We start from the raw sequence: 24,683 nt of genomic DNA, 5'->3' as shown, positions 1-24,683 counted from the left end.
TCCTATCTATTTGCATATCCCATAGGCTATTATTGAAATGGCCTGTGACCTAAAAAAAAGAATTCAGGATGGATTTTCCTCAGGTTTTCGCCCGCCATATCAGTTCTGTTATACTCACAGACATCATTTGAACAGTTTTAGAAACGTCAGAGTGTTTTCTATCCAATTCTACCAATTATATGCATATCATAGTTTCTGGGCCTGGGTAACATGCAGTTAACTTTGGGCACATCAGTCAACCAAAATTCCGAACAATAACCAGTATGCTATAGAAGTTTTAACAGCTTCTACCCCCAAGCCATAACAACTAATCAAATGGCCACCCGGACTATTTACATCGACCCCCCCCTGTTTTACACCGCTGCTACTTGCTGTTTATTATCTATTGCATAGTCACTTTACCCCTACCTACATGTACAAATGACCTCGACTAACCTGTACTCCTGCATATTGACTCTGTACTGGTACCACCTGTATATAGCCTCGTTATTGTTACTTTATTGTGTTACTTTTTATTTGATTTTTTACTTTAGTTTATTTCGTAAATATTTTCATAACTCTATTTCTTGAACTGTATTGTTGGTTAAGGGCTTGTAAGAAAGCATTTCATGGTAATGTTTACACCTGTTGTATTTGGAGCATGTGACAAACACAATTTGACTTAATGTTTCACTGCACTGAGACTTTAAACAAACTTTTCATGTACTCTGAGTATAAAAAACATTAGAAACACCTGTTCTTTCCATGGCAGAGTGGCCAGGTGAATCAAGGTGAACGCTCTTATCCATTATTGATGTCACCTGTTAAAACCACTTCAATCAGTATATAGATGAAGGGAAGGAGACAGGTTAAAGAAGGTTTTTTAAGCCTTGAAACATGGATTGTGTAGCATTCAGAGGGTGACTGGGCAATACAAAATATTTAAGTGACTTTGAACTGAGTATGGTAGTAGATGCGAGGCGCACTGGTTTGGGTATGTCATGAACTGCAACGTTGCCGGGTTTTCAAGCTCAGCAGTTCCCCTTGTGTATTGAGAATGGTCCACCACCCAACCGACTTCTAGCCAACTTGACACAACTGTTGGACAAAGGATATTCAATGCAATATTAGGAATGTGTTCCTAATGTTTTGTACACCCAGTACAAATTTCACAAATTTTATGTTGACTATTATATTTGTTTAACAAATAATATTCTACACTCCTTTCAATACATATAAAACATAATTGTCTTGTTTCTAAATCTACTCTTCGATTTATTAGTAGTCGTCTATCCTTGCCTATACTCTGCTCCTTTGTGTTCGATTAGCTTAGTCTTTTTCAAGATGGCAGCCTAGCGTGGAGAAGTGTTTTGCAGTTATGTGAACATGTCGCTATTGAGACTGTGTGCCTTACCGAAGTGTCTGAGTGGTCTAATATTGTTGGAAAGAAGTGTTCGTCGTGTGTCAAATGCTGGCCATTGCCACTACTTTGTTACACTCCGGAATAACGTTGAAAGACGAATATCAGGTAAATGTTGTTGTCCCTTGCGCTATCTAACTTGTTAAGTCAAAGGGACGGGTGCTCAAGCATGCAGGATTCATATTTCAGACAGTGTTGTCAGACCTGGAAAGCGCGCTGAATATCACTTGTGATATGCCTCAATGTATACAGCTTGTTTGTAATGATGCATGATAAACGTTAGATAAATTAAGTGACCAGCCACCCCCTAAATCCTGTCGCGATTTTTATAGCCATGCAGCTAGCTAACGTTAGTTAGTGAACTTAGAAACAGTTAGCTAGCTATCATCATGGGTAACGTTACATTACTTAGACATCAGAGGTCGTTGGCTGATAAATGCCAATATATATACCTTTTTTAAGACGTTGCTAATCCATACTAAATGGGAAATTAATTGACTCAAGTCAACCATTTACCTATGAGTTGGAATGTTTTGAAATGGCACATTTTGTTCATGAGCCTTATCCCCCAGATTTGGGCCGTCATGTCTCAGTGATTTAAAAAAAAAAGATCCATGTCCCTAGAGTTTGAAAATGTGTGATAGCAGTGCAGCAATGGTAGCTTTCTGTGTGTTATCACTTTTTTGTACCTCCATCCCATAATTTTTTTCCAATAGGGATTTTAACCTATGAGAAAATGTCAGTATAAAACAAAATATTGCTAGTTTATACCCTTTAATCATTGGACAGGTTTTATTCACAACTATCCATCAGACACATTTTCGGGTGAATTCAGGTTAACAGAACTTTGACCTGTAAGGTATATACAGTTGAATTCGTAAGTTTACATACACCTTAGACAAATACATTTTAACTCAGTTTTTCACAATTCCTAACATTTAATCCTAGTAAAAATTCCCTGTCTTAGGTCAGTTAGGATCACCACTTTTTTTTTAAGAATGTGAAATGTCAGAATAATAGTAGATGTATTTAATTCAGCTTTTATTTCTTTCATCACATTGCCAGTGGGTCAGAAGTTTACATACACTCAATTAGTATTTGGTAGCATTGCCTTTAAATTGTTTAACTTGGGCCAAACATTTCAGGTAGACTTTCACAAGCTTCCCACAATAAGTTGGGTGAAATTTGGCCCATTCCTCCTGACAGAGCTGGTGTAACTGAGTCAGGTTTGTAGGCCTCCATGCTCGCACATGCTTTTTCAGTCCTGCCCACAAATTTTCTATAGGATTGAGGTCAGGGCTTTTTAAGCCATTTTGCCACAACTTTGGAAGTGTGCTTGGGGTCATTTGTCCATTTGGAAGACCAAGCTTTAACTTCCTGACTGATGTCTTGAGATGTTGCTTCAATATATCCACAATTTTCCTCCCTCATGATGCCATCTATTTTGTGAAGTGCACCAGTTCCTCCAGCAGCAAAGCACCCCCACAACATGATGCTGCCACCCCGTGTTAAACAGTTCGGATGGTGTTCTTTGGCTTGCAAGCCTCCCTCTCTTTCCTCCAAACATAACGATGGCCATTATGGCCAAACAGTTCTATTTTTGTTTAATCAGGCCAGAGGACATTTCTCCAAAAAGTACTATCTTTTCCCCATGTGCAGTTGCAAACCATAGTCTGGCTTTTTTTATTGCTGTTTTGGAGCAGTGGCTTCTTCCGTGCTGAGCGGAATTTCAGGTTATGACGATATAGGACTCGTTTTAAGGTGGATGTAGATACTTTTGTACCCGTTTCCTCCAGAATCTTCACATGGTCTTTTGCTGCTGATCTGGGATTGATTTGCACTTTTCGCACCAAAGTACGTTAATCTCGGAGACAGAATGCATCTCCTTCCTCAGCGGTATGATGGCTGCGTGGTCCCATGGTGTTTATATTGTTTGTACAGATAAACGTGGTACCTTCAGGCATTTGGAAATTGCTCCCAAGGGTGAACCAGACTTGTGGAGGTCTGCAAAATTTTTCTGAGGTCTTGGCTGATTTATTTTCATTTTCCCATGATGTCAATGCAAAGAGGCACTGAGTTTGAAGGTAGGCCTTGAAATACATGCGCAGGTACACCTCCAATTGACTCAAATGATGTCAATTAGCTTATCAGAAGCTACAACTATTGTTTAAAAAAAAATCACCCATATTGTGCCATTAATATTAGAATTTTTGGAGCTTAGCCATAGAAATCCATGTACTGAGGCAGCTATGTTTTTGGATTGTATGCAATTTGGTACTTATTTCACTTAAGTTACAATTCAAAAACATAGCTGCCTCATTACATGGATTTCTATGGCTATGCTCCAAACATTCTAATATTAATGGCACAATATGGGTGATATGTTTTTATTGCCTATTCTTTTAGGCAAAACTACTCCAGCTCCTTCAAGTTGGATGGGTTCCGCTGGTGTACAGCCATCTTTAAGTCATATCACAGATTCTCAATTGGATTGAGGACTGGGCCATTCCAAGACATTTAAATGTTGCCCCTTAAACCACTCGAGTGTTGCTTTAGCAGTATGCTTATGGTCATTGTCCTGCTGGAAGGTGGACCTCCGTCCCAGGCTCAAATCATCTGGAAGAGTGAAACAGGTTTCCCTCTAGAATTTCCCTGTATTTAGCACCATCATTCCTTCTATTCTGACCAGTTTCCCAGTCCCTGCAAATTTGAAAACACCCCCACAGCATGATGCCTCCACCACCATGCTTCACTGTTGTGATGGTGTTCTCGGGGTGATGAGTAATCTTGGGTTTGCGCCAGACATTGCGTTTTCCTTGATTGCAAAAAAGCTCAATTTTAGCCTCATCTGACCAGAGTACCTATTTCCATATGTTTGGGGCGTCTCCCACATGTCTTTTGGCGAACACCAAACATGTTTGCTTATTTTTTTCTTTAAGCAATGGATTTTTTCTGGCCGCTCTTCCATAAAGCCCAGATCTGTGGAGTGTACGGCTTAAAGTAGTCCTATGGACAGATACTCCAATCTCTGCTGTGGAGCTTTGCAGCACCTTCAGGGTTATCTTTGGTCTCTTTGTTGCATCTCTGATTAATTCCCTCCTTGCCTGGTCTGTGAGTTTTGGTGGGTGGCCCTCTCTTGGCAGGTTTGTTGTGGTGCCATATTCTTTCCATTTGTTTAAATAATGGATTTAATGGTTCTCTGTTCTTCTCAACAACTTTGTCCCTGACCTGTTTGGAGAGCTCATTGGTCTTCATGGTGCCGCTTGCTTAGTGGTGTTGCAGACTGGGGCCTTTCAGAACAGGTGTATGTATACTGAGATCATGTGACACTTAGATTGCACACAGGTGGACTTTATTTATGTAATTATGTGACTTCTAAAGGTAATTGGTTGCACTAGATCTTATTTAGGGACTTCAGAGCAAAGGGGGTGAATACGTGCTACTTCCGACAGAGATGGCCGCTTCGCGTTCCTAGGAAACTATGCAGTATTTTATTTTTTTACGTGTTATTTCTTACATTGGTACCCCAGGTAATCTTTATTACATACAGTCGGGAGGAACTACTGCATATAAGAGCAACGTCAACTCACCATCATTACGACCAGGAATACGACTATCCCGAAGCGGATCCTCTGTTTTGCCCACCACCCAGGACAATGGATCAGATCCCAGCCGGCGAACCAAAACAACATTGCCGTAAAAGGGGCAGACGAAGCGGCCTTCTGGTCAGGCTCCGGAGCATACTACTCACCAATGTCCAGTCTCTTGACAACAAGGTTGATGAAATCCGAGCAAGGGTAGCATTCCAGAGAGACATAAGAGACTAATGTTCTTTGCTTCACAGAAACATGGCTCACTCGAGACACGCTATCGGAGTCGGTACAGCCAGCTGGTTTCTTCATGCATCGCGCCGACAGAAACAAGCATATTTCTGGTAAGAAGAGGGGTCTTATGATTAACGAGACGTGGTGTGATCATAACAACATACATGAACTCAAGTCCCTCTGTTCACCTGACTTAGAATTCCTCAAAATCAAATGTCGACCACGTTATCTACCAAGAGAATTATCTTAGATTATAATCACAGCCGCATATATTCCCCCCCAAGCAGACATATCGACGGCCCTGAACAAACTTTATTTGACTCTATGTAAACTGGAAACCACATATCCTGAGGCTGCTTTCATTGTAGCTGGGGATTTTAACAAGGCTAATCTTAAAACAAGACTCCCTAAATTATATCAGCATATCGATTGTGCTACCAGGGCTGGTAAATCCCTGGATCATTGTTATTCTAACTTCCGTGATGCATATAAGGCCCTCCCCCGCCCTCCTTTTGGAAAAGCTGACCACGACTCCATTTTGTTGCTCCCTGCCTATACACAGAGACTAAAACAGGAAGCTCCCGCGCTCAAGTCTGTTCAACTCTGGTCCGACCAATCTGATGCCACGCTTCAAGATTGCTTCGATCACGTGGATTGGGATATGTTCCGCATTGCTGCAAACAACAACATTGATGAATATGCTGATTCGGTGAGCGAGTTTATTAGCAAGTGCATCAGTGATGTCTTACCCACAGCAACTATTAAAACATTCCCAAACCAGAAACCGTGGATTGATGGCAGCATTCACGCAAAACTGAAAGCGCGAACCACTGATTTTAACCAGGTCAAGGTGACCGGAAACATCACCGAATACAAACAGTTTAGCTATTCCCTCCGCAAGGCAATCAAACAAGCTAAGCGTCAGTATAGAGACAAAGTAGAGTCGCAATTCAACGGCTCAGACACGAGGTATGTGGCAGGGTCTACAGTCAATCACGGATTACAAAAAGAAAACCAGCCCCGTCGCGGACCAGGATGTCTTGCTCCAAGACAGACTAAACAACTTCTTTGCTCGCTTTGAGGACAATACAGTGCCACTGACACAGCCCACTACCAAAACCTGTGGACTCTCCTTCACTGTAGCCGACGTGAGTAAAACATTTAAACGTGTTAACCCTCGCAAGGCTGCAGGCGCAGACGGCATCCCCAGCCGCGTCCTCAGAGCATGCTCAGACCAGCTGGCTGGTGTGTTTACGGACATATTCAATCAATCCTTATCCTAGTCCGCTGTTCCCACATGCTTCAAGAGGGCCACCATTGTTCTTGTTCCCAAGAAAGCTCAGGTAACTGAGCTAAATGACTACTGCCCCGTAGCACTCACTTCCGTCATCATCAAGTGCTTTGAGAGACTAGTCAAGGACCATATCACCTCCAACCTACCTGACACCCTAGACCCACTCCAGTTTGCTTACCGCCCCAATAGGTCCACAGACGACGCAATCACACTGCACACGGCCCTAACCCATCTGAACAAGAGGAATACCTATGTTAGAATTCTGTTCATCGACTACAGCTCAGCATTTAATACCATAGTGCCCTCCAAACTCCTCATCAAGCTGGGTCTCGACCCCAACCTGTGCAACTGGGACAACAACCAGCCGAGCCACTGCCTGTTCACCCTGCTATCATCCAGAAGGCGAGCTCAGTACAGGTGCATCAAAGCAGGGACCGAGAGACTGAAAACAGCTTCTAGCTCAAGGCCATCACACTGTTAAACAGCCACTACTAACATTGAGTGGCTGCTGCCAACACACTGACTCAACTCCAGCCACTTTAATAATGGAAAAATGTATGGAAAAATGTATCACGAGTCACTTTAAACAATGCCACTTAATATAATGTTTACATACCCTACATTACTCATCTCATGTATATACTTTACTCTATACCATCTACTGCATCTTGCCTATGCCGTTCTGTACCATCACTCATTCCTATATTTTTATGTACATATTCTTCATCCCTTTACACTTGTGTGTATAAGGTAGTTGTTGTGGAATTGTTAGGTTAGATTACTCGTTGGTTATTACTGCATTGTCGGAACTAGAAGCACAAGCATTTCGCTACACTCGCATTAACATCTGCTAACCATGTGTATGTGACAAATATAATTTGATTAGATTTTTACATATGCACACCCCACTTTTCCATTTTTGATTTTTGATAATTTTTTTATTCAAGTTATTTATTTCACTTCACCGATTTGGACTATTTTATTGTGTGTCCATTACATGAAATCCCTTTAAAAACCATTTAAATTTCAGCTTGTAATGCAACATAATAGGAAAAACTCCAAGAGGGATGAATACTTTTGCAAGGCACTGTATATAGTAATTCTCACAACAATCTTCTTACAGATCCACCATGGACATCACAACGAAGACATTTCTCAGCTCTGATCCCAAAGAAAGAGGATGGGAAAAAACGAGTATGGGAACAATCTCAGCTGTTAGATGGTATGTAATAAATTCCTTTTATCATACATGTGATCCCTCAAATGCTTTTACATGTTTGTTTTCTATTATATCACAATGCTAGTATTTTCTCTCTCCCGTTCTTTTTTCCAGTGCTTGAGGCCAGAATCCAGCAACTCCAATCTGACATTGTTTTAGATGTCCAACATGCAAAGGTACAATTGGTCAATGCTTCCAAGTCGGGGAGAGGGGCTTCTTCAGGGAAGAGTCCCAAAAATGTTTCTGGGTGGAGGACTGAGTTGCTCAAGGTGGGACAGACTGGTAAGGGAGGGGGCAAAGATGCTTCAGCCTACAAATCCCGCTGGATGGAGAAACTGATTCAGGAGAAGACGACTAAAACAAAGAAACTGAACCTGAAGCTAGGCATAGAAGATAAACCTGTGAAAAGCAGAAAAGGAAAACTGATGCTACCAGGTACCACACAAAAAAACATATTGACAAAAGCTGGAAAAAAGACTGCTTCGACCTCTAAAAAGAGCAAGACTCTGAAAAACCAAGAGCCAACTGCTATCCAAGCCGACACTATGGCAGGTGCTCCGGTTGCTGCTGCAACTGTACCTATTAGAAAAGCCAAAGGAAAGGGGAAAGCCTCAAAGGAGCCGGCTCCTGAGTTTTCTGAGGCCAGGGACCAGGAGCTGGCTGAGCTGGAGAGGAAGACGGAGGCCAAGGCCCAGGAGCTGGCTGAGGTGGAGAAGTTGGAGTGGAAGCTTAACCAGTGGGCTATGTCTGCCAGCCCGGAGCTCGTGCAGGATAACAGCGAGGCCAGGATGTACGAGGGCGTCCAGCTTAGTGTGCATTGCTACCTGGAGGCCTGTGTGTTCTGTGGCGACATTGACCGAGCCCAGCGCCTCCTGCTCACTCACCACCGCATGATCAGCCGACGCAACCTGCTCAACATAGGACTCTACAACGTCATGATGAGGGTCTGGGCCAAGAAGGTAAGTGCTGCTCACTCTTGTATTAGAATTCTATAATTCTAATACATTGTCTACACAAGTCTCTAAATTCTGCATTACCTCCTTATTCTCCATGTGCACAACTGCAGGGCTCTTTGAACCAGATTGGACGTATGTTCATTCTGGTAGAAGAGGCAGGTCTGAAGCCTAACCTCACCTCCTACTGTGCTGCACTGGAGTGTATGGGCAGAACCCCTAACTGTTCTCCAAAGGTCATCAACAGGTAGGCTAACCCACAGACAGCCATTTACAGAACTTAATTCATAACTGTAACTCTAGGTTCATCTGGAACTGGTTGACATTAGGTAAATATGATAATATCTGACTGTTAAACAAAACAATGCCTAGACTGATTTAAATGTGTAAGAGAATTCGTTGTGGTCTTGGATGATTATTACTAGATGGCCAGTGCATTTGTAGCCTGAGTTTCCCACTAGATGCCAGACTCTCCTATTAGTTTTGCGGTTCATATTTCTCTTTATTCTAGCCTCCTCTGTGATCCAGTGTTAACGAGCATGACTAGAGATACTGGGATTTCAACACTGTTTAAATATGAGATCATCGATATTTCTACACAGTCTAGCACCTGGCCACTCAATACCCTCTAGTCTAGAGGATGCTGCCATTTATATTTCCTGTAATACATTGTTGTGTGGGGCATTTTTTGAGGGCTGAGCATGTGGGCCAGCTGTATGTGGAGAGGTGTTATGGGTGAAAGTGAAGTATCTTTCCTGGAAGTGAGGAGGCGCTAGGCAGGCATCCTGAATGAGAAGTCTCCATTGATGAGTGATATTGCGTTTAGGTCAGTGGTGGTGTTGGGTACTGCATGCTTCCTCCAGACAGATTTATTGCATGACATTTAGCATGGCGGCACACATTGTGTATACTGATATGTGTATTGATGTGTTTACAGGGCTCATCTGTGAAAGAGACCATGGTCTCAGCATGACTCCCAGTCAAAATAAATGTTAATATAGACCTGGTCCTGGGAGAGGGAGAGCGACCTCGCTATATCTTAATGAATGTCCCTATCTGTTGTAGGCCAGGACAATCTGCTGGCTGACTATACAGAGACCGGGCCAAATGGATTTCAGTCAGGCCAAATGGATTGTGATTGATACTGTATGTGTTTGTTTGTTAACAACCTGCTGTCAGTAATTTGATTATGCTTATTGGACAAGGAAATAACAGTCTGTTTGGAGGCTTGGTGGAACTCAATTTGTCAATGTCAATATGCTGACTAGAATGTTAGCCTAATTCATTCAAAAGAAGATAACAATTTTAAAAAATCTGCAAAAACTGTCTGGTAATGGTATTCATGACACAGACTCTTCTATCAGATTTGTTTTCTAGCCTTAGAAGTAGAACTGCAGTTTGTTTGAATACAGAGTCATGGCAGAGAATCCTGAGTCAGTCTTGGTCAGTCTGCGGTTGTGGTGAAAGTGATTTCCTTTCGAGTGCTCTTTCAGACTATCATGACGCTGACCCTCTTGTCTCTCGCTATCCCGCCCTACTCTGCTGTCCCCCCTGAGGATGTCACCCTATGCAGTGTGGCCCAATGACAGAGTAGGTTGCAGAGCAGTAGGGGTGGATAGGGCCAGCTGGTTGGTCCATCGATCACTGTATGATGATACCAATGACATTGTTGTTCTGCGGTGGTGCTCTCTTTCTCACTCTTCAGCCCAGCCATGACATCTTTTCTTCCTCCCCTTCCCCTGTTCGTCTCGAGTTCCCCCTCTTTCTCGTTGTACTGTATCTCCTGGCCTGATGTGATTTCCATTGTCCACAGTGGCACTGTGCCTGGCGGCTAGCATCCTTTTTTAAAGCACATCTCATTCCTACAGAACTAAAGTTTATCTTCAGCTTACACAATTCAGCTTTCTCTCGGTCTCGCTTCTTCATGTACCCATGTCAGCTCCCTGTCCTGATCTGCGCTGTGTGAGCTGATAGCAGTGTAATCACCGCCCCTGTCTCTTTATTCCACCAGACCACACTGAGAGCACAAGGCCTAAACCCCTATTTGTTCAAGAGACACTGAGAAAATGAAATTTTAAACAGTACAGGGAGTCTTTAATGGCCAATCTGTCGCTCCCGACCAGAAGTATTTTAACGATACCAAAACATGCAAATAAATCAGGGTGACACAAAAATTGAGGATTCCGTTTGGTTCTGTGAATGCTATTTAATTACTGTCTTACAGAAAGCTCTGGAGGGCAAAGAAATACTCTCTCATTGATGACAAATCGTCCCCCCTCCAATACCTCATCCCTTTTGCTTTGTCAGTGTCGCAGTATTCTGTTTTACTCCACTAGAGGGCAGTGGTAACACATAAGCCCACCAGGGCCCTCTGTCTCTGGGTTACATCGAGGTGTTACACATCACATGCCACAGCATAACTTTTCCTTCCTACTGACAGACGGCATTCATACAGTGCTCTGAAACAGTCACATATAGGAGCAATTGACCTCAACCCCAGAGTAGGGTAGACGACTCACCTCATCATGGTCTAAGACACTGCATCGCAGTGCTAGAGGTGTCACTGCAGTACCTGGTTTGAATCCAGGTAGGCCGTCATTGTAAATAAGAATTTGTTTTTAACTGACTTGCCTAGTTAAATAAAGCTTCAAACAAATTGTTTAATCCCATGAGTAGACTAAAATAGATGAATTATTGAATCTATAGTAACTAGACTGGAATAGAATGAAATATTTCCAGCATGCCATGCGGCCATGCTGTCTGACACACAACAGGCCTCTTCTCAGACATTTAGGTTGACTTAGCTTAGTAATACACTTCAGCTTTGTCTCTTGCTTAGTTCCCAAAGGCTCTATCAGTTATCCAACGGGCCGCTTTGAATTAGCCAGGCCTTAGTTTCCTCAATCCCTCTTCAGCTTCAGTTGTTACTCCATACACTACATTCTGTATTCCACTGGCTGTGTGCACATCGCTATCTCCTGAATTCAACAGTCCAGTCATGGCAGGTGTGGAGTCTCAGGATGACCATCATTTGAATTAAAATGACACAATGTGCTCTGTGACCGGTCTGTGGACTGCCTGATGTTTCCAAAAATTATGTTTGTTATGCTGGCATTGTCAATCAGCATAATAAAGCCATGCATAATGATATCGGAGCCGAGGTGCTTTAAATATAATTAAGTCACCATGGGGCCATAGTAAACTAGATCCGGCATTAGGCCTCGTTCACCTTCTGAAGACCAAGGTCAAAAAGTTATATGTTTTTTTATGCTGATGAAAGTACATGCCTAACTTTTTACTTCAAGCAATTAAGATAATATTACCAGAAGATGATCAACACTTGTAATCCATCCATTGCCTTTATCCGTCCCCAATGCACTCACCTGTAAGTAATGGCTATTTGAAAGAAATATGCAAAATGCAACTTTGTAGGGAGTACTGACTGAGGTTTGCTACCTTGTTTCTGACATTGTGTTTCCTGTCTGTGCTCAGGGTCCTGCGTCAGATGAAAGAGGATGGCCTGTGTGTGGAAGAGCTGTTTAGACTCTGCGTGTTCAGGCAGGATGAGAGGGACATGGTGCTGAGGGCCATCCATACCGTGGAACCAGACTTTCAACCCAGCATCAACACTGTCCTGCACACTTGCTCCTCACCTCTGGTCAAAGACTTCTACACAGAGGTAGGACACATGTCAACATATGAGTAGAGTAGACACGTCAACCCATCTGTAGAGGATGCACAATTCAGAGACTTGGCTTTTATTGCTTGACCTGACCTGTCCTTTTTGTTAGTTTTTTTGCTTATGAAGCGTTTTGAGAGATCTATTATGAAAAGTGCTATATACATCTAATAAATTATTTACTATGAATAGAGTAAAATATAATAATTATTGAATCTATAGTGACTGAACTAGAATGAAATAGAATAGAACACTCTTTCCATTGTTGGAGACAGAAATGTGTCTCTCTGTCCCTCTCGCTGTCATGCAGCCATGCTGTCTGACTCATAACGTGCTTTTTCTAGCGGTGTATACGTCCATGACGGACTGGGGACATGACCCTGCGTAAGGTAACGTCTTTCGGATGGGACGTTAAACGGGTGTCCTGAATCTCTGTGGTCACTAAAGATCCCATGGCACTTATCGTAAGAGTAGAGGTGTTAACCCTGGTGTCCTGGCTAAAATCCCAATCTGGTCCTCATACCATCATGGCCACCTAATCATCCCCAGCTTCCAATTGGCTTATTCATCCTCTCCCCTGTAACTATTCCCCAGGTTGTTTCTGTAAATGAGAATGTGTTCCCTGTCAACTTACCTAATAATAAGGGTTAAATAAATAAAATACATTTACAGAGCGACTTACAGGAGCAATTAAAACCAAATCAAACTTTATTTGTCACATGCGCCGAATACAACATGTGTAGACCTTACTGTGAAATGCTTACTTACAAGCCCTTAACCAACAATGCAGTTTGAGAAAGTGTTAAAATATTTACCAAATAAAATAAAGTATAAAAAAATAAAAAAGTAGCACAATAAAATAGCAATAACAAGGCTATATACAGGGGGTCAATGTTCTGGGTTACAGGTTAGTTGAGGTAATTTGTACGTGCAGGTAGGGGTAAAGTGACTTTGCATAGATAATAAACGGCGAGTAGCAGAAGTGTTAAAAACAAATTGGGGGGGGGGGGGGGGTGACCATTTGATTAATTGTTCAGCAGTCTTATGGCTAGTGGGTAGAAGCTCTTAAGGAGCCTTTTGGTCCTAGACTTGGCGCGGCGATAACGCTTTGCGTGCGGTAGCAGAGAGAACAGTCTATGACTTGGGTGACTAGAGTCTTTAACAATTTTTTGGGGCTTTCCTCTGACACCGCCTACTATATAGGTCCTGGATGTTGTTGCCTACCCTTACCACCTGGGGGGCGGCCCATCAGGATCCAGTTGCAGAGGGAGGTGTTTAGTCCCAGAGTCCGTAGCTTAGTGTTGAGCTTTGTGGGCACTAGTCAGTGAACAGCATTGTCACATAGGCATTCCTTTTGTCCAGGTAGGAAAGGGCAGTGTGGAGTGCGATTGAGAGTCATCTGTGGATCTGTTGGGGCGGTATGTGAATTGGAGTGGGTCTAGGGTATCCGGGATGATGCTGTTGTGAGCCATGACCAGCCTTTCAAAGCACTTCATGGTTACTGATGTGATAACTACGGGCTGGTAATCATTTAGGCAGGTTACCTTCACTTCCTTGTGCACAGGGACTATGGTGGTCTGCTTGAAACATGTAGGTATTACAGACTCGGTCAGGGAGAGGTTGAAAATGTCAGTGAAGATACTTGCCAGTGGGTCATTGCATGCTTTGAGTACACGTCCTGGTAATCCATCTGGCCCTGCAGCTTTGTGAATGTTGATCTGTTTTAAGGTCTTGCTCACATTGGCTACCGAGAGCGGTATCACACCGTTGTCCTGAACAGCTGGTGCTCTCATGCGTGCTTCAGTGTTGCTTGCCTCGAAGCAGGCATTAAAAGGCATTTAGCTCGTCTGGTAGGCTTGTGTCACTGGGCAGCTCGCTGCTGGGTTTCCCTTTGTAGTCCGTAATAGTTTTCAAGCCCTGCCATATCCGATGAGAGTCAGAACAGGTGTAGGATTCAATCTTAATCCTGTATTGACGCTTTGCCTGTTTGATGGTTCGCCTGAGGGCATAGTGGGATTTCTGTTAGGGTTAAGTGGTGCTGCTATGCTTTCTAACATGATACACTTACAGCATTTTTGCCATACAGGATGTATTTTTAGCTGTGCTTGCACCATGGGGAGGGGGGAGAGTTGTTATTTAACTCCGTGCCAAGTTTTCATAACACCGTCTCACGGGAAGTCGAAACTGCACATTAGAATACATTAGAAACTACACACACACACACACATATTTATATATTAATATATTTATATATATATTAATATTAATACCCTATCTGGACAAAAGGTATACTAGGTACTATTTGCAAATTGGATGTGCAGAAATGCAGTTTGATCTAGTGTTTGGAGATGCTGTGTTCTCCTGTGAGGGGGATATTTCATTTCTATCATTATGAGCTAACTCGTTAATCTTGGTGCCCTACTGCACTTGATCTATGGTTTAGCTGACATTTCTGCCTTTGCCAGGGGTCCTAGCTGGAAGAGAGAGCGAGAAGGAAAGGGAGGGAGGCTTGGTAGTTGTCCCATTACGGTCCATGCTGGCTCTGCTCCGTCTCTGGACAATCTCTGCCCCTGGGCAGAAACAAACGTCTGACACACGCAAACAACAATACACATGAACATACTTAGTATTCAGTCCTCTCTCATGGCCCAGCATGAACTGCCACAGATGCACTGAAACAGAATGTTATAACAAGAGTGTCCGCTAAATGACTAAAATGTATGCGTCCAAATACATCAGTGTATATACTGTAGTTCCTCAGCAGCAAAGCTTGCTCTTTAAATAAGACTAGTATTGTGCCATGCTTTAGTGCCTTCGAGCCAGTGACGAAGTGACTTATCTCCCGCGTAACCTTTAGCTTTGTTTTCGCTGCCATTCAAGCGGCCTCTCCTTTGCGGACATATTTAGTGTCTCTTCCTGTGTCTCCCGGGTTAATAAAGAGACACCGTACATCAACCCTTCAATGAGGTGTTACCTGATAATACCCAGATGTCCTTGCACAGGTCACGGACGCCCTCTTTCAATAATAAATCACAACATGTAAAAGTACACAGGCCCTCTCAGTATGTAGGCCTACTCACTACCCTTCTCACTGGACCACTTAGCCAGCTGTGTGTTTATATAATGAGATATATGTGCCGCCACTTTCTAGGAGCTTTTTAATTGGGTGCCAGCCAGACCTTTGAGGTTTAAGCTTAAAGCAGCAGCATGTAATGATGCAGTATAAGCATATTTATTTTTTAATTGGCCGCGGGAGGGTGATGGGATGGATGTTAATTTGCATAGCTACTGGCTGTTAATTGCGGCTCCGGGTTTGGTTTGTGTTAGTTTGGGCCCTCGTGTCCTCATTATTTCTCTCTGTCAGGTGACTGCAGGCACAGGGGGAATGGTGGCGTGGGCCTGCCTTAGTCCATTTAGTGCCTTCACTCGAAGCACCAAACACACAGACACACACACAGAGACCGACAGACACAACTACACTGACCTTAAATGTGTTACCATCCAATGATAGATGTAAACATATGAATATTCATACTCCTTTGTAAATTATATCATTTGATTTTTAGTTGATCTTGGAAATTAAATGCCAAGCAGTCAAGGTACCAGTCCACAGTAATTGGAGCACACAGATGTGACTACACCTTATTACGTTGAGCACAATGAGCCATCTGTTTACTTTATAGTCTTGTGGCGCTGAATGTCTAGTGATTAAGCCTGGGTAATGTTCTGTGTGTTGGCAGCAGACTAAGCGTTTAGTGCCGTGTTCCCCAACTGGCCAAATTTGGCCTGCGGGTGATTTTATTTGGCACCCCAAGTTTTGTGAGCAACTGTTGGGGGGTGTAAATACACCAGCACATCAGCTCCAAGTGATTTTTAATTTTGGAAATCTGTTCGAAAGTATTCCCACGCATAGGTACACCGGGTCGGACCCGCCCTTTGCCTCCAGAACAACCTGATTTATTCGGGGCATGGACGTGTTCCACAATTGTTATCAAGGGACCTAACATGTGCCAGGAAAACATTCCCCTCACCATCCTGTACCGTTGACATCAGGCAGGATGGGTCCATGTACTCTGCTTACTGCTTACACCAAATCCTGGCTCTGCCATCAGCATGATGCAACAGGAATTGAGATTTGTCGGACAAGGCAATGTTTTTCCACTCCTCAATTGTCCAGTGTTGATCACGTGCTCACTGGAACCGCTTCTTTTAGGTAAAAAACACATTTTTGTCATTTAGCACACTCTCTTATCCAGAGTGACTTACATACATGGGAATTGAACTCACAACCCTGGCGTTGCAAGTGCCATGTTCTACCAACTGAGTCACAGTACTGACTTACCGACTTAGCTGATAGGAGTGGAACCCGGTGTGGTCATCTGTTGCAATAGCCCATCCGTGACAAGGATCGACGAGTTGTGTGTTCCGAGATGCCGTTCTGCACACCAATGTTGTACTGCGTCGTTATTTGCCTGTTTGTGGCCCGCCTGTTAGCTTGCACAATTCTTGCCATCCTCCTTCGACCTCTCTCATCAACAAGCTGTTTTCGCCTACAGGACTGCCGCTGACTGGATGTTTTTTTTTTGTTTCACAATTGTCCGTGAACCCCAGACACTGCGTGTGAAAAGCCCAGGACGATCAGACCACGCTCAGTCACTTAAGTCACTTGTTTTTCCCATTCTAACGTTCAATCAAAATGTTACCGGTTGCCTGTCTGCCTCCTTTTTATAGCAAGCCATGGGAACGTGACTCAGGGTCTATAGGAGCGAACCATTTTTGTGAACAGGGTTGTGTACCTAATAAATTGACCATTGAGTGTATGCGATCGTATAAAAATGTAAGAAAAGTTTGAGATTATGGTTTAGTCAAATATTATTTATGTTTGGGCTTTTTGCGGTCAATTTGCAGTCTACAAATGATTTGTAATTGTGTCCCGGCCACTTGACCATCCGCTAAAGAAAAAAATCTACCCTCGGCTGAATCTAGTTGATAATCCCTGGTCTAGTAATTAAGGCTGCGTAATGCTCTGTGTGTTGGCAGCTGACTGCACTGTCAACACGCACTCAGCGACTCACCCTGACCTGACCGAACCCTCCCCATCACCACACACTCATATTATTCAGAATACACACACGCACCCTCTTTTTGGCTAGGACTGGACAAACACGCTCGAATGTGCACACACGCATTCCAAAATAGCTATGTGAGTAATCTAAATGTATCTAATATTGATTCTGATAATAGACATTAGGTCTAATGTATGCTCCCTTGTCTCTCTCCTGTGATGTAATAATCTCTCCCTGTAAAACCCTGTCTGTGTATGGCCTCTCTGAACCATCTGACCTGTGTGTGTTTCAGAGGGCAGATGCTAAGTACCCCAAGTTGGCCTTCAGCCTGGAGGAGCTGCGGGAGAGGTTCAGCCGTCAGCTGAGCATGGAACAGACTAGCACCATCACCATTCACTCTGTGGAGGCCATGAAGCCTGTTACCCCACACATGGCCAAGATGGTAAACCAACTGCCCCACCCACCTAGACGTATAGTCTGGCCAAACACTGAAATATACTACTATAGTTGTATGGGATAGTGACACACTGAAATATACTGTACTTTATTTTGTTTTTAATGGCCCTGAAATGAGTAATTATTGGAGTTGTATGGGATCTCAAATCACTTTACATTGAAGGGGTGGAATTTCATTTAATCCATTGCCAATGACAAAATCATATTTTCATTATGTTGATTTTTTATTTTGTAATGTTCAGTCAGTGTCAAGTTTGTCTCCAGACATCAGTCAAAACTTTAAATGTAATGCTTTGAGGTCTCTCCTGTTATCTCAGTGATCTGGGGCCAGGCATTTACAGTTTAAACTCTCCCTGCATCTACAGACAATGTTTCAGACTGGGAGCAGGAGGACGAGGGTCCCTGGTGGTTCTGCAACATTTACAGCGGAATGATAATGTACAGCCGAATGATAATGTATTTTGATGAGGCTCTCCTGAGTGGGCGATGTCATCTAGAGGCCAGGTCAGCCTATCTGCTCTGTGTCAGCTGGGCTCTCTCCTCCTGGCATGGACAGGCAATATGACAGTCCCCTAGATGGAGGGTTGACCCAGTTTCACAACCTGGTTGGAGACCTGTTCTGTTCCATCACAATATCTGAATCGGAACACATGCTGAATACCACAGATGGTTATTGGCTAGCTAGTCGAGTCCAAATGAAAGTTATAAGGTGTTTGTTGTTTAACTTGACGTCAACTTTGAACTCATATCCAAAGTGGGTCTTAGGCAGAACTTGCTTATGGAACATACTTCATGTTTTCGTCCACCACACAGTATCCTGCAATATTACCGTGCTGATGGTGGTGCATGTGAATGTTTCAGAGGGCTCTGCTGGCAGAGCAGCGAATGGTCTGGCACAAAGCCCTGGTTGGGGCCCTGAGGGAGAGCAATATGATCCTGGCCAGCATCACCCCGAAGGCCGTCAGACTCAGCCTCTACCCCTACCTCTGTCTGATGGACCAAAAGGACTATGTAGACATCATGATCCAGGTATAAAGCTTGTATTATTATATAACCCACTTAATCTTCTCAACTATCTCTGACCTTGGGTCATATACACTGAGTGTACAAAACATGATCAGTCTATGACCCCTTATTGATGTCACTTGTTAAATCCACTTCAATAAGTGTAGATGAAGGTGAAGAGACAGGTTAAAGAATGATTTTTAAGCCTTGAGACATGGATTGTGTGTGTGTGCCATTCAAATGTGATTTTGGCAAGACAAAATATTTAAGTGCCTTTGAACGGGGTATGGTAGTAGGTGCCAGGTGCACCGGTTTGTGTCAAGAACTGCAACGCTGCTGTTTTTTTTTAACGCTCAACCGTTTCCCATGTGCATCAAGAATGGTCCACCACTCAAAGGACATCCAGCCACAACTGTGGGAAGCATTGGCATCAACGTGTGCCAGCATCCCTGTGGAACGCTTTCGACACCTTGTGTGCAACTCAATATTAGGGAGGTGTTTCTAATGTTTTGTACACTCAATGCATATACTGTATCTCTGTTGGTTCAATTCTTATTTTTCTGAGTGGTATCATTGTCTGAGCTGGTTGACAAATGATATGAACGTTGTAACGTTTAATTTGGCGTTCCACAATGTTCTGTGTTTGAACCCTTCAGGGAAAGCCCACTGCATCCCAGCAGTATGTTGGACCTTGACTTGTTTAGACCTCTGATGTATCTAGACTTCTACAGTCAGGTTTATTTATCATCTTTGTAGCTTGATATAAAATGTAATGCTATGAAATACAGTTGATCCTAATAATGTTGATATTTGTCATTGTCAGAGTCTGTCTAACTTGCCACCCAGTGGGGAGTCTCTCCACATCCTGGCCAAGGAGCTGGGAAACAGGGTCCACAACAAGTTCTGCATCCGCATGAAGAGCCACAACCAGATGGTGGACAAGCTCAGCCATATATACAATGAATATGCTGAGCTACTAGCCAAAGACTCTAAGGTATGACACTCCACAGAAATAGAATGAGTAGAACAGGTGTCCCCATACACGTCAATGATGGCATAATGGGTGGACTGGTGGCGATTGCGAGAGTACCCATAGGATCAAAGCAGGAAGTGTACCTATCAATATCTGCTGTGATTTGTTATTTCAACTGACATTACTAAAAATGCATTCCATAGCATGAGCCACATCAGTTAACATCATTTGAATGAACATTCTACATTACCATAGAAATGTTGCATCACAAGGCAGGCAGCCATTGCGAGTGTACCCATGACTTTACCAGTCATATTGTCAGCGGTAGAGGTTCTAAGCCCATTCTATTCATTCTATTCCTATGTGTCACTCTTCCACCCACATCTGGTCTTTATCTGTTTTTTGTTGTTGTCTGCCTGTCTGCAATTACAAGACGTATTAAATCATTGACCTACTGTTTGACTTAAAGAAAACTTCCTTACTGTGCGGTGCAGGATTTTGACGTATTGCCTAGGGAACGATGGTGGAAGCTGGAGGCGGAGCATAGCTCTGGTCCCTCCCTGCTGGGGGACAATACCCAATGGCCCCACACGGTGGTGGTGGAGCTGGGCACCTACCTGGTGGACCTCATGGTCAAGCACATGAAGGTGAACAGCGACATCCTCAACCCTGCCAATGACAGGAAGTTCATCCCTGTCCTCTACCACATGTACACCTTCCGCAGTAACAAACAGGTAAATCGTATACTACATTTTGAAGTGATTTATGCCAGTCATTTTTTTCACCAGATTTTCAAGGCTTCGGGTCATTTTCGTGACATCTCATTTTGGTGTCATGACTTAGTCTTCACATTGACATCTGTTATAGCTGCTATGTCTGTCTCTTCAGCTCTCCTCTCACAGCCCAGGTCCCTCATATTATGCTCTCTGCCTGCACGGTCCGGGCTCATAAGCATATGAATAATAAAACCGCTTTCCCTGCAAGAGTGGACGGCGGTGCAGTTGACTAAAAGCCGATTTATGCTTTGTCCGTAAATGTGGTCGGAGGCTCCGTATGGAGGGTGTGATGCAGTTGCTCCATATCACATCGCTGTGTGCCTCCAACATCTGTTTATAATGCGGAGGGCTCCGTATTGCTCAGCATTGACTTGATTGGTTGACGGTAGGTGGGGGCGGGAGGTCCTGTATAAACACGAACTCACTTCCTTGACAATTTTCTTCACAACAGCTCTACTCAACAGCTCTGCGCTGCTCCGCAAAGCGTAATAATTATGAATTCCTTGACTTCTGTACAGGCCGTGTCACTGTATTTGCTGCACAGCCAATGCAGAGCTGTTGGCTGGCTGATTGACTGCCCTGGGATAACTGACAAGGAAATTAAGACACTTTCTATTTTGTCCTCTGAGCCTCGTTCCTGGTGTAAAAGAAGTGCCTGCCGGCATCTCAATCCGCTGAGGGTTTCAAAGCTGGTCTCTGGCCACTCCTCCCTCTGCTGTGCTGGCTCAGGGGGGTAGAGTGTAGGGCAGCAGGGGTGCAGCCTAATGATTTTTGCAGCATGCAGAGTAGTTAGGCTGCACAATGCTTCTCTCATTTATTTTTCATGGAATATCTGCCTGGTTGATGGACTGGATTTGTTATATCTCTTGAAGGACTGAATCTGTTGTCTTTCTCTGTCTCTGTGTGTGTTAGACTGCACTGTTGGTTTATACAGTATGTTTTCTACAATGCTGTGTCTCTGTGGGTTTGGTTGGTGAAACCTTTCAGGAAGTAGCTAATTAGTCTCCGGCTGTCACACGTGATTAAAACTGCTATGAACCAGATGCCTTAGCTGGTAACCACAGTATTTACATCATCACAATTACACTTAGTCAGGAAATAAATCAGCCGCATGCGCTCTCCACCAGAAGCCATGGTTAATGTGGTGGCGTTGTCACAGCAAATAAGGCTGCCTGTTTTCGTGAAGCTTAATTAAAACGTTCAGCTCTGCTTTTGAGCAGACATTTGATTGGACTGGTACTGAACCTGTGTTTTTGGATTTCATGTATGTAATTGGATCTCTCGTGTTGTGATTGGCTACAGGTCGGCTTCATCAAGCCGCACCCCATCCTGACACAGATGCAGCAGGACGCCATGGAGACCACGCTGACCTTTGACTCCTACGTGATGCCCATGCTGTGCCCGCCCGTGCCCTGGACCTCGGCCAAGTTCGGCGCCTACCTCCTCACCCCCACCAAGATGATGCGCACGGTGGTTGGCGCCAATCAGCATGAGATCCTGCTGGAGAAGTGCCAGGACGCTGACCTGCATGCCGTGCTGGACTCCCTCAACCAGCTGGGCAACGCCGCCTGGAGGATCAACCAGCCCCTGCTAGACATCATCATCTCCATCTTCAACGATAAGGGCAATGAGAAGCTGGACATCCCGCCGCCCAACTCCGAGGCCCCCAAGATCCTCCGCTACAGCCAGCAGGACTTGGCCACCTACTCCTCAGCCGAGAAGGCCCACCTGAAGAGGGAGCTGGTCAAGGCTAAGAAGAAGTGCAGTGAGATGCACAGCCTCAGGATGGACGCCCTCTATAAACTCTCCATCGCCAACCACATGAGGGACGAGGTCTTCTGGTTCCCCCACAACATGGACTTCCGCGGGCGGACGTACCCGTGCCCGCCCTACTTCAACCACCTGGGCAGCGATGTGACCAGGGCCATCCTGGTGTTTGCGGAGGGGAAGCCCCTGGGGCCGGGCGGTCTGAAATGGCTGAAGATCCACCTGGTCAACCTGACGGGCTTGAAGAAACGCAGCTCGCTGGCCGGCAGGTTGGAGTACGCCAACACAATCATGGATGACATCCTGGACTCTGCAGACAACCCCCTCAACGTCAGTCTGCTAACAATGTGTCCTGTTTGTTATCATAGTGTTACAGCTCATAGATTGTGGATGTAATATTCTACCCACTGAGAGATAATCTAACCATTGATCTGTGGTACCTGATACTGTATTGTCTGTGGTTGTGTGTGCGTTTCCACGGCAGGGTAAGAAGTGGTGGCAGAATGCAGATGAACCCTGGCAAGCCTTGGCCTGCTGTATGGAGATAGCCAACGCTGTCAGATCACCTGACCCCACACACTTCATCTCCCACTTTCCTGTGCATCAGGTAATGACACTGATCTCTAACCCCCGCCCCTTGACCGTCCATTTAGATCGGAAAGGATTAGATAGGTATATGCAATACGGTCATAGCTCCATATTACCCTCTGAAAGAATAGGTGTAAGTTTTGCTATATTGCATACTCCTAGGGTCTAGGGGTCCATTTTGTTTAGCTCCCCTCAAGAGGTTGTACATTGGAGAACCTTTAAACATGTGGTGTCTCACTTACGCGCTATACTGTTATTTTAGAGGCCTCATGAAAAGTTAACAAGGCAACAGCTCCCCTGACACCATTTTGGGGAAATGGTTGTTATGTCACTTGACTGTGCTCAGTCACTGCCCTGTCTGATCCATCCTAAACAGTGTGTTCAGACATCAGTTAACCTCTCTGTTGGTTAGGCTCTAGCTATGTAGAGTTGAGCAGCTCATTGACCTCATCTGTCTGTGCTTCTTCAGGACTCATCTATGACCTCGATTTAAGCTTTTATTTGCAACCTCAATAAGAGTCTTATATTTCTCTCTTCACTCCCTCCTTCCTCCCCTCAGGATGGTTCGTGTAATGGTCTCCAGCACTACGCAGCCCTGGGTCGGGATGTGATCGGTGCCACCTCTGTGAACCTAATTCCCTGTGAGGTGCCCCAGGATGTCTACAGCGGGGTGGCACAGCAGGTCAGTCAGCCTGGGCACCAGAGGGCGCCAGTGGGCAGTGGCTGGGTGATTGTATTGCCCTGCCCCTTCCACCTATAATGTAGAATTAACACACAAGGTCGAAACAGTTGCTGAAATCCGTAGTTTATCAATTAATACATAATGTTGTACTTGAAGAGTGTCTCATTATCGAGCTTGCTCATTTATTTATCTGGGTGGTTGGATACCTAGGGAACAACGGTGTACTTTTTCCTTTGCACTGAGCACAGTCTACAATAACAGCACCTGCTCTCCTCAGACTAGTCAAAGCAGGCTTTACTTTACCTCTCACCCCAGGCCTCCCTGAGCCCCAGTCACTGCAGCGCAGAAGGCACAGCCCAAGGATTTTGCACTGACCACGCTACATATTTTAGATGGGAGACAATTTGATTTAAGCACCGGTGAGAGCGGAGAGCGTTTATGCTGTGATTAAAAAAAGCCCAAAACATGAAGTCGCGTTAAGCTGGAGCGTAGTACACTGATGAGTTCTCAATGAGCTGGGCTGCTTTCAGAATGCTGCTGTGGCAGCGCTTCCTTCTCCTACCTCCATTGTCCAGCCACCCCGAGGAGCGCTTATTAGAAAGCAGCTGATGAAATCCGCTCCGCTCCGAGTCTTGGAGGACAAACACCTCCAGTACATAAAGGGCACCAATCATCAAGGCAACAATGTTTACAGGAAGGATACACCTGGTGTGTCTTTAAGGTGATTGCAGTTAATTGATTTAGACTGTTCACTTGTGGAACTACTACAGCAGGTTCTGTACAGGCTATACAGCAAACTGCTGCTAAAGCCACTGGCCCGTTGAGTCAGATGTGTGATAACTGTGTCATTCACTGGCAGTCTAAATCAATGTACTGTCTGCAGCACAATGTGGTTCTCTTATGCTCCCATGTTATACTATGGGACTGTCAGAGTTAATGTATGATACTTTTGAGTCCGTGCGGTTCCCTTTGGACAAGATGACAGTCAGACTGTGTTTGGTG

General features: G+C 44.3%; 1 protein-coding gene across 3 annotated transcripts in view; it reads left to right on the top strand.

Moving 5' to 3' along the window:
- Window positions 1–1,283: 1,283 nt before the first annotated feature.
- LOC109897836 (DNA-directed RNA polymerase, mitochondrial) overlaps window positions 1,284–24,683 on the top strand; it is a 40,832-nt gene continuing 17,432 nt past the window's right edge. The window contains exons 1-12 of one of the 3 annotated variants that reach the window (XM_020492439.2): window positions 1,284–1,507; window positions 7,641–7,739; window positions 7,851–8,695; window positions 8,803–8,936; window positions 12,182–12,368; window positions 17,727–17,876; window positions 18,752–18,919; window positions 19,719–19,889; window positions 20,363–20,602; window positions 21,947–22,741; window positions 22,896–23,018; window positions 23,559–23,681. In XM_020492439.2, the coding sequence (XP_020348028.1) occupies window positions 1,366–1,507; window positions 7,641–7,739; window positions 7,851–8,695; window positions 8,803–8,936; window positions 12,182–12,368; window positions 17,727–17,876; window positions 18,752–18,919; window positions 19,719–19,889; window positions 20,363–20,602; window positions 21,947–22,741; window positions 22,896–23,018; window positions 23,559–23,681 (3,177 nt within the window). In that variant the 5' untranslated portion in view covers window positions 1,284–1,365. Of the gene's footprint in view, window positions 1,508–5,291; window positions 5,334–7,640; window positions 7,740–7,850; window positions 8,696–8,802; window positions 8,937–12,181; window positions 12,369–17,726; window positions 17,877–18,751; window positions 18,920–19,718; window positions 19,890–20,362; window positions 20,603–21,946; window positions 22,742–22,895; window positions 23,019–23,558; window positions 23,682–24,683 lie in introns of those variants that run through there. The other 2 variants (XM_020492441.2, XM_031833228.1) reach the window with 2 other exon arrangements.

This window comes from Oncorhynchus kisutch, linkage group LG10 (genome assembly GCF_002021735.2).
Source record: "Oncorhynchus kisutch isolate 150728-3 linkage group LG10, Okis_V2, whole genome shotgun sequence".
Classification (NCBI taxonomy): Eukaryota; Metazoa; Chordata; class Actinopteri; order Salmoniformes; family Salmonidae; genus Oncorhynchus; species Oncorhynchus kisutch.
The sequence above is the reverse complement of the archived record's forward strand: the minus strand, read 5'-3'. Positions and strand labels throughout refer to the sequence as shown.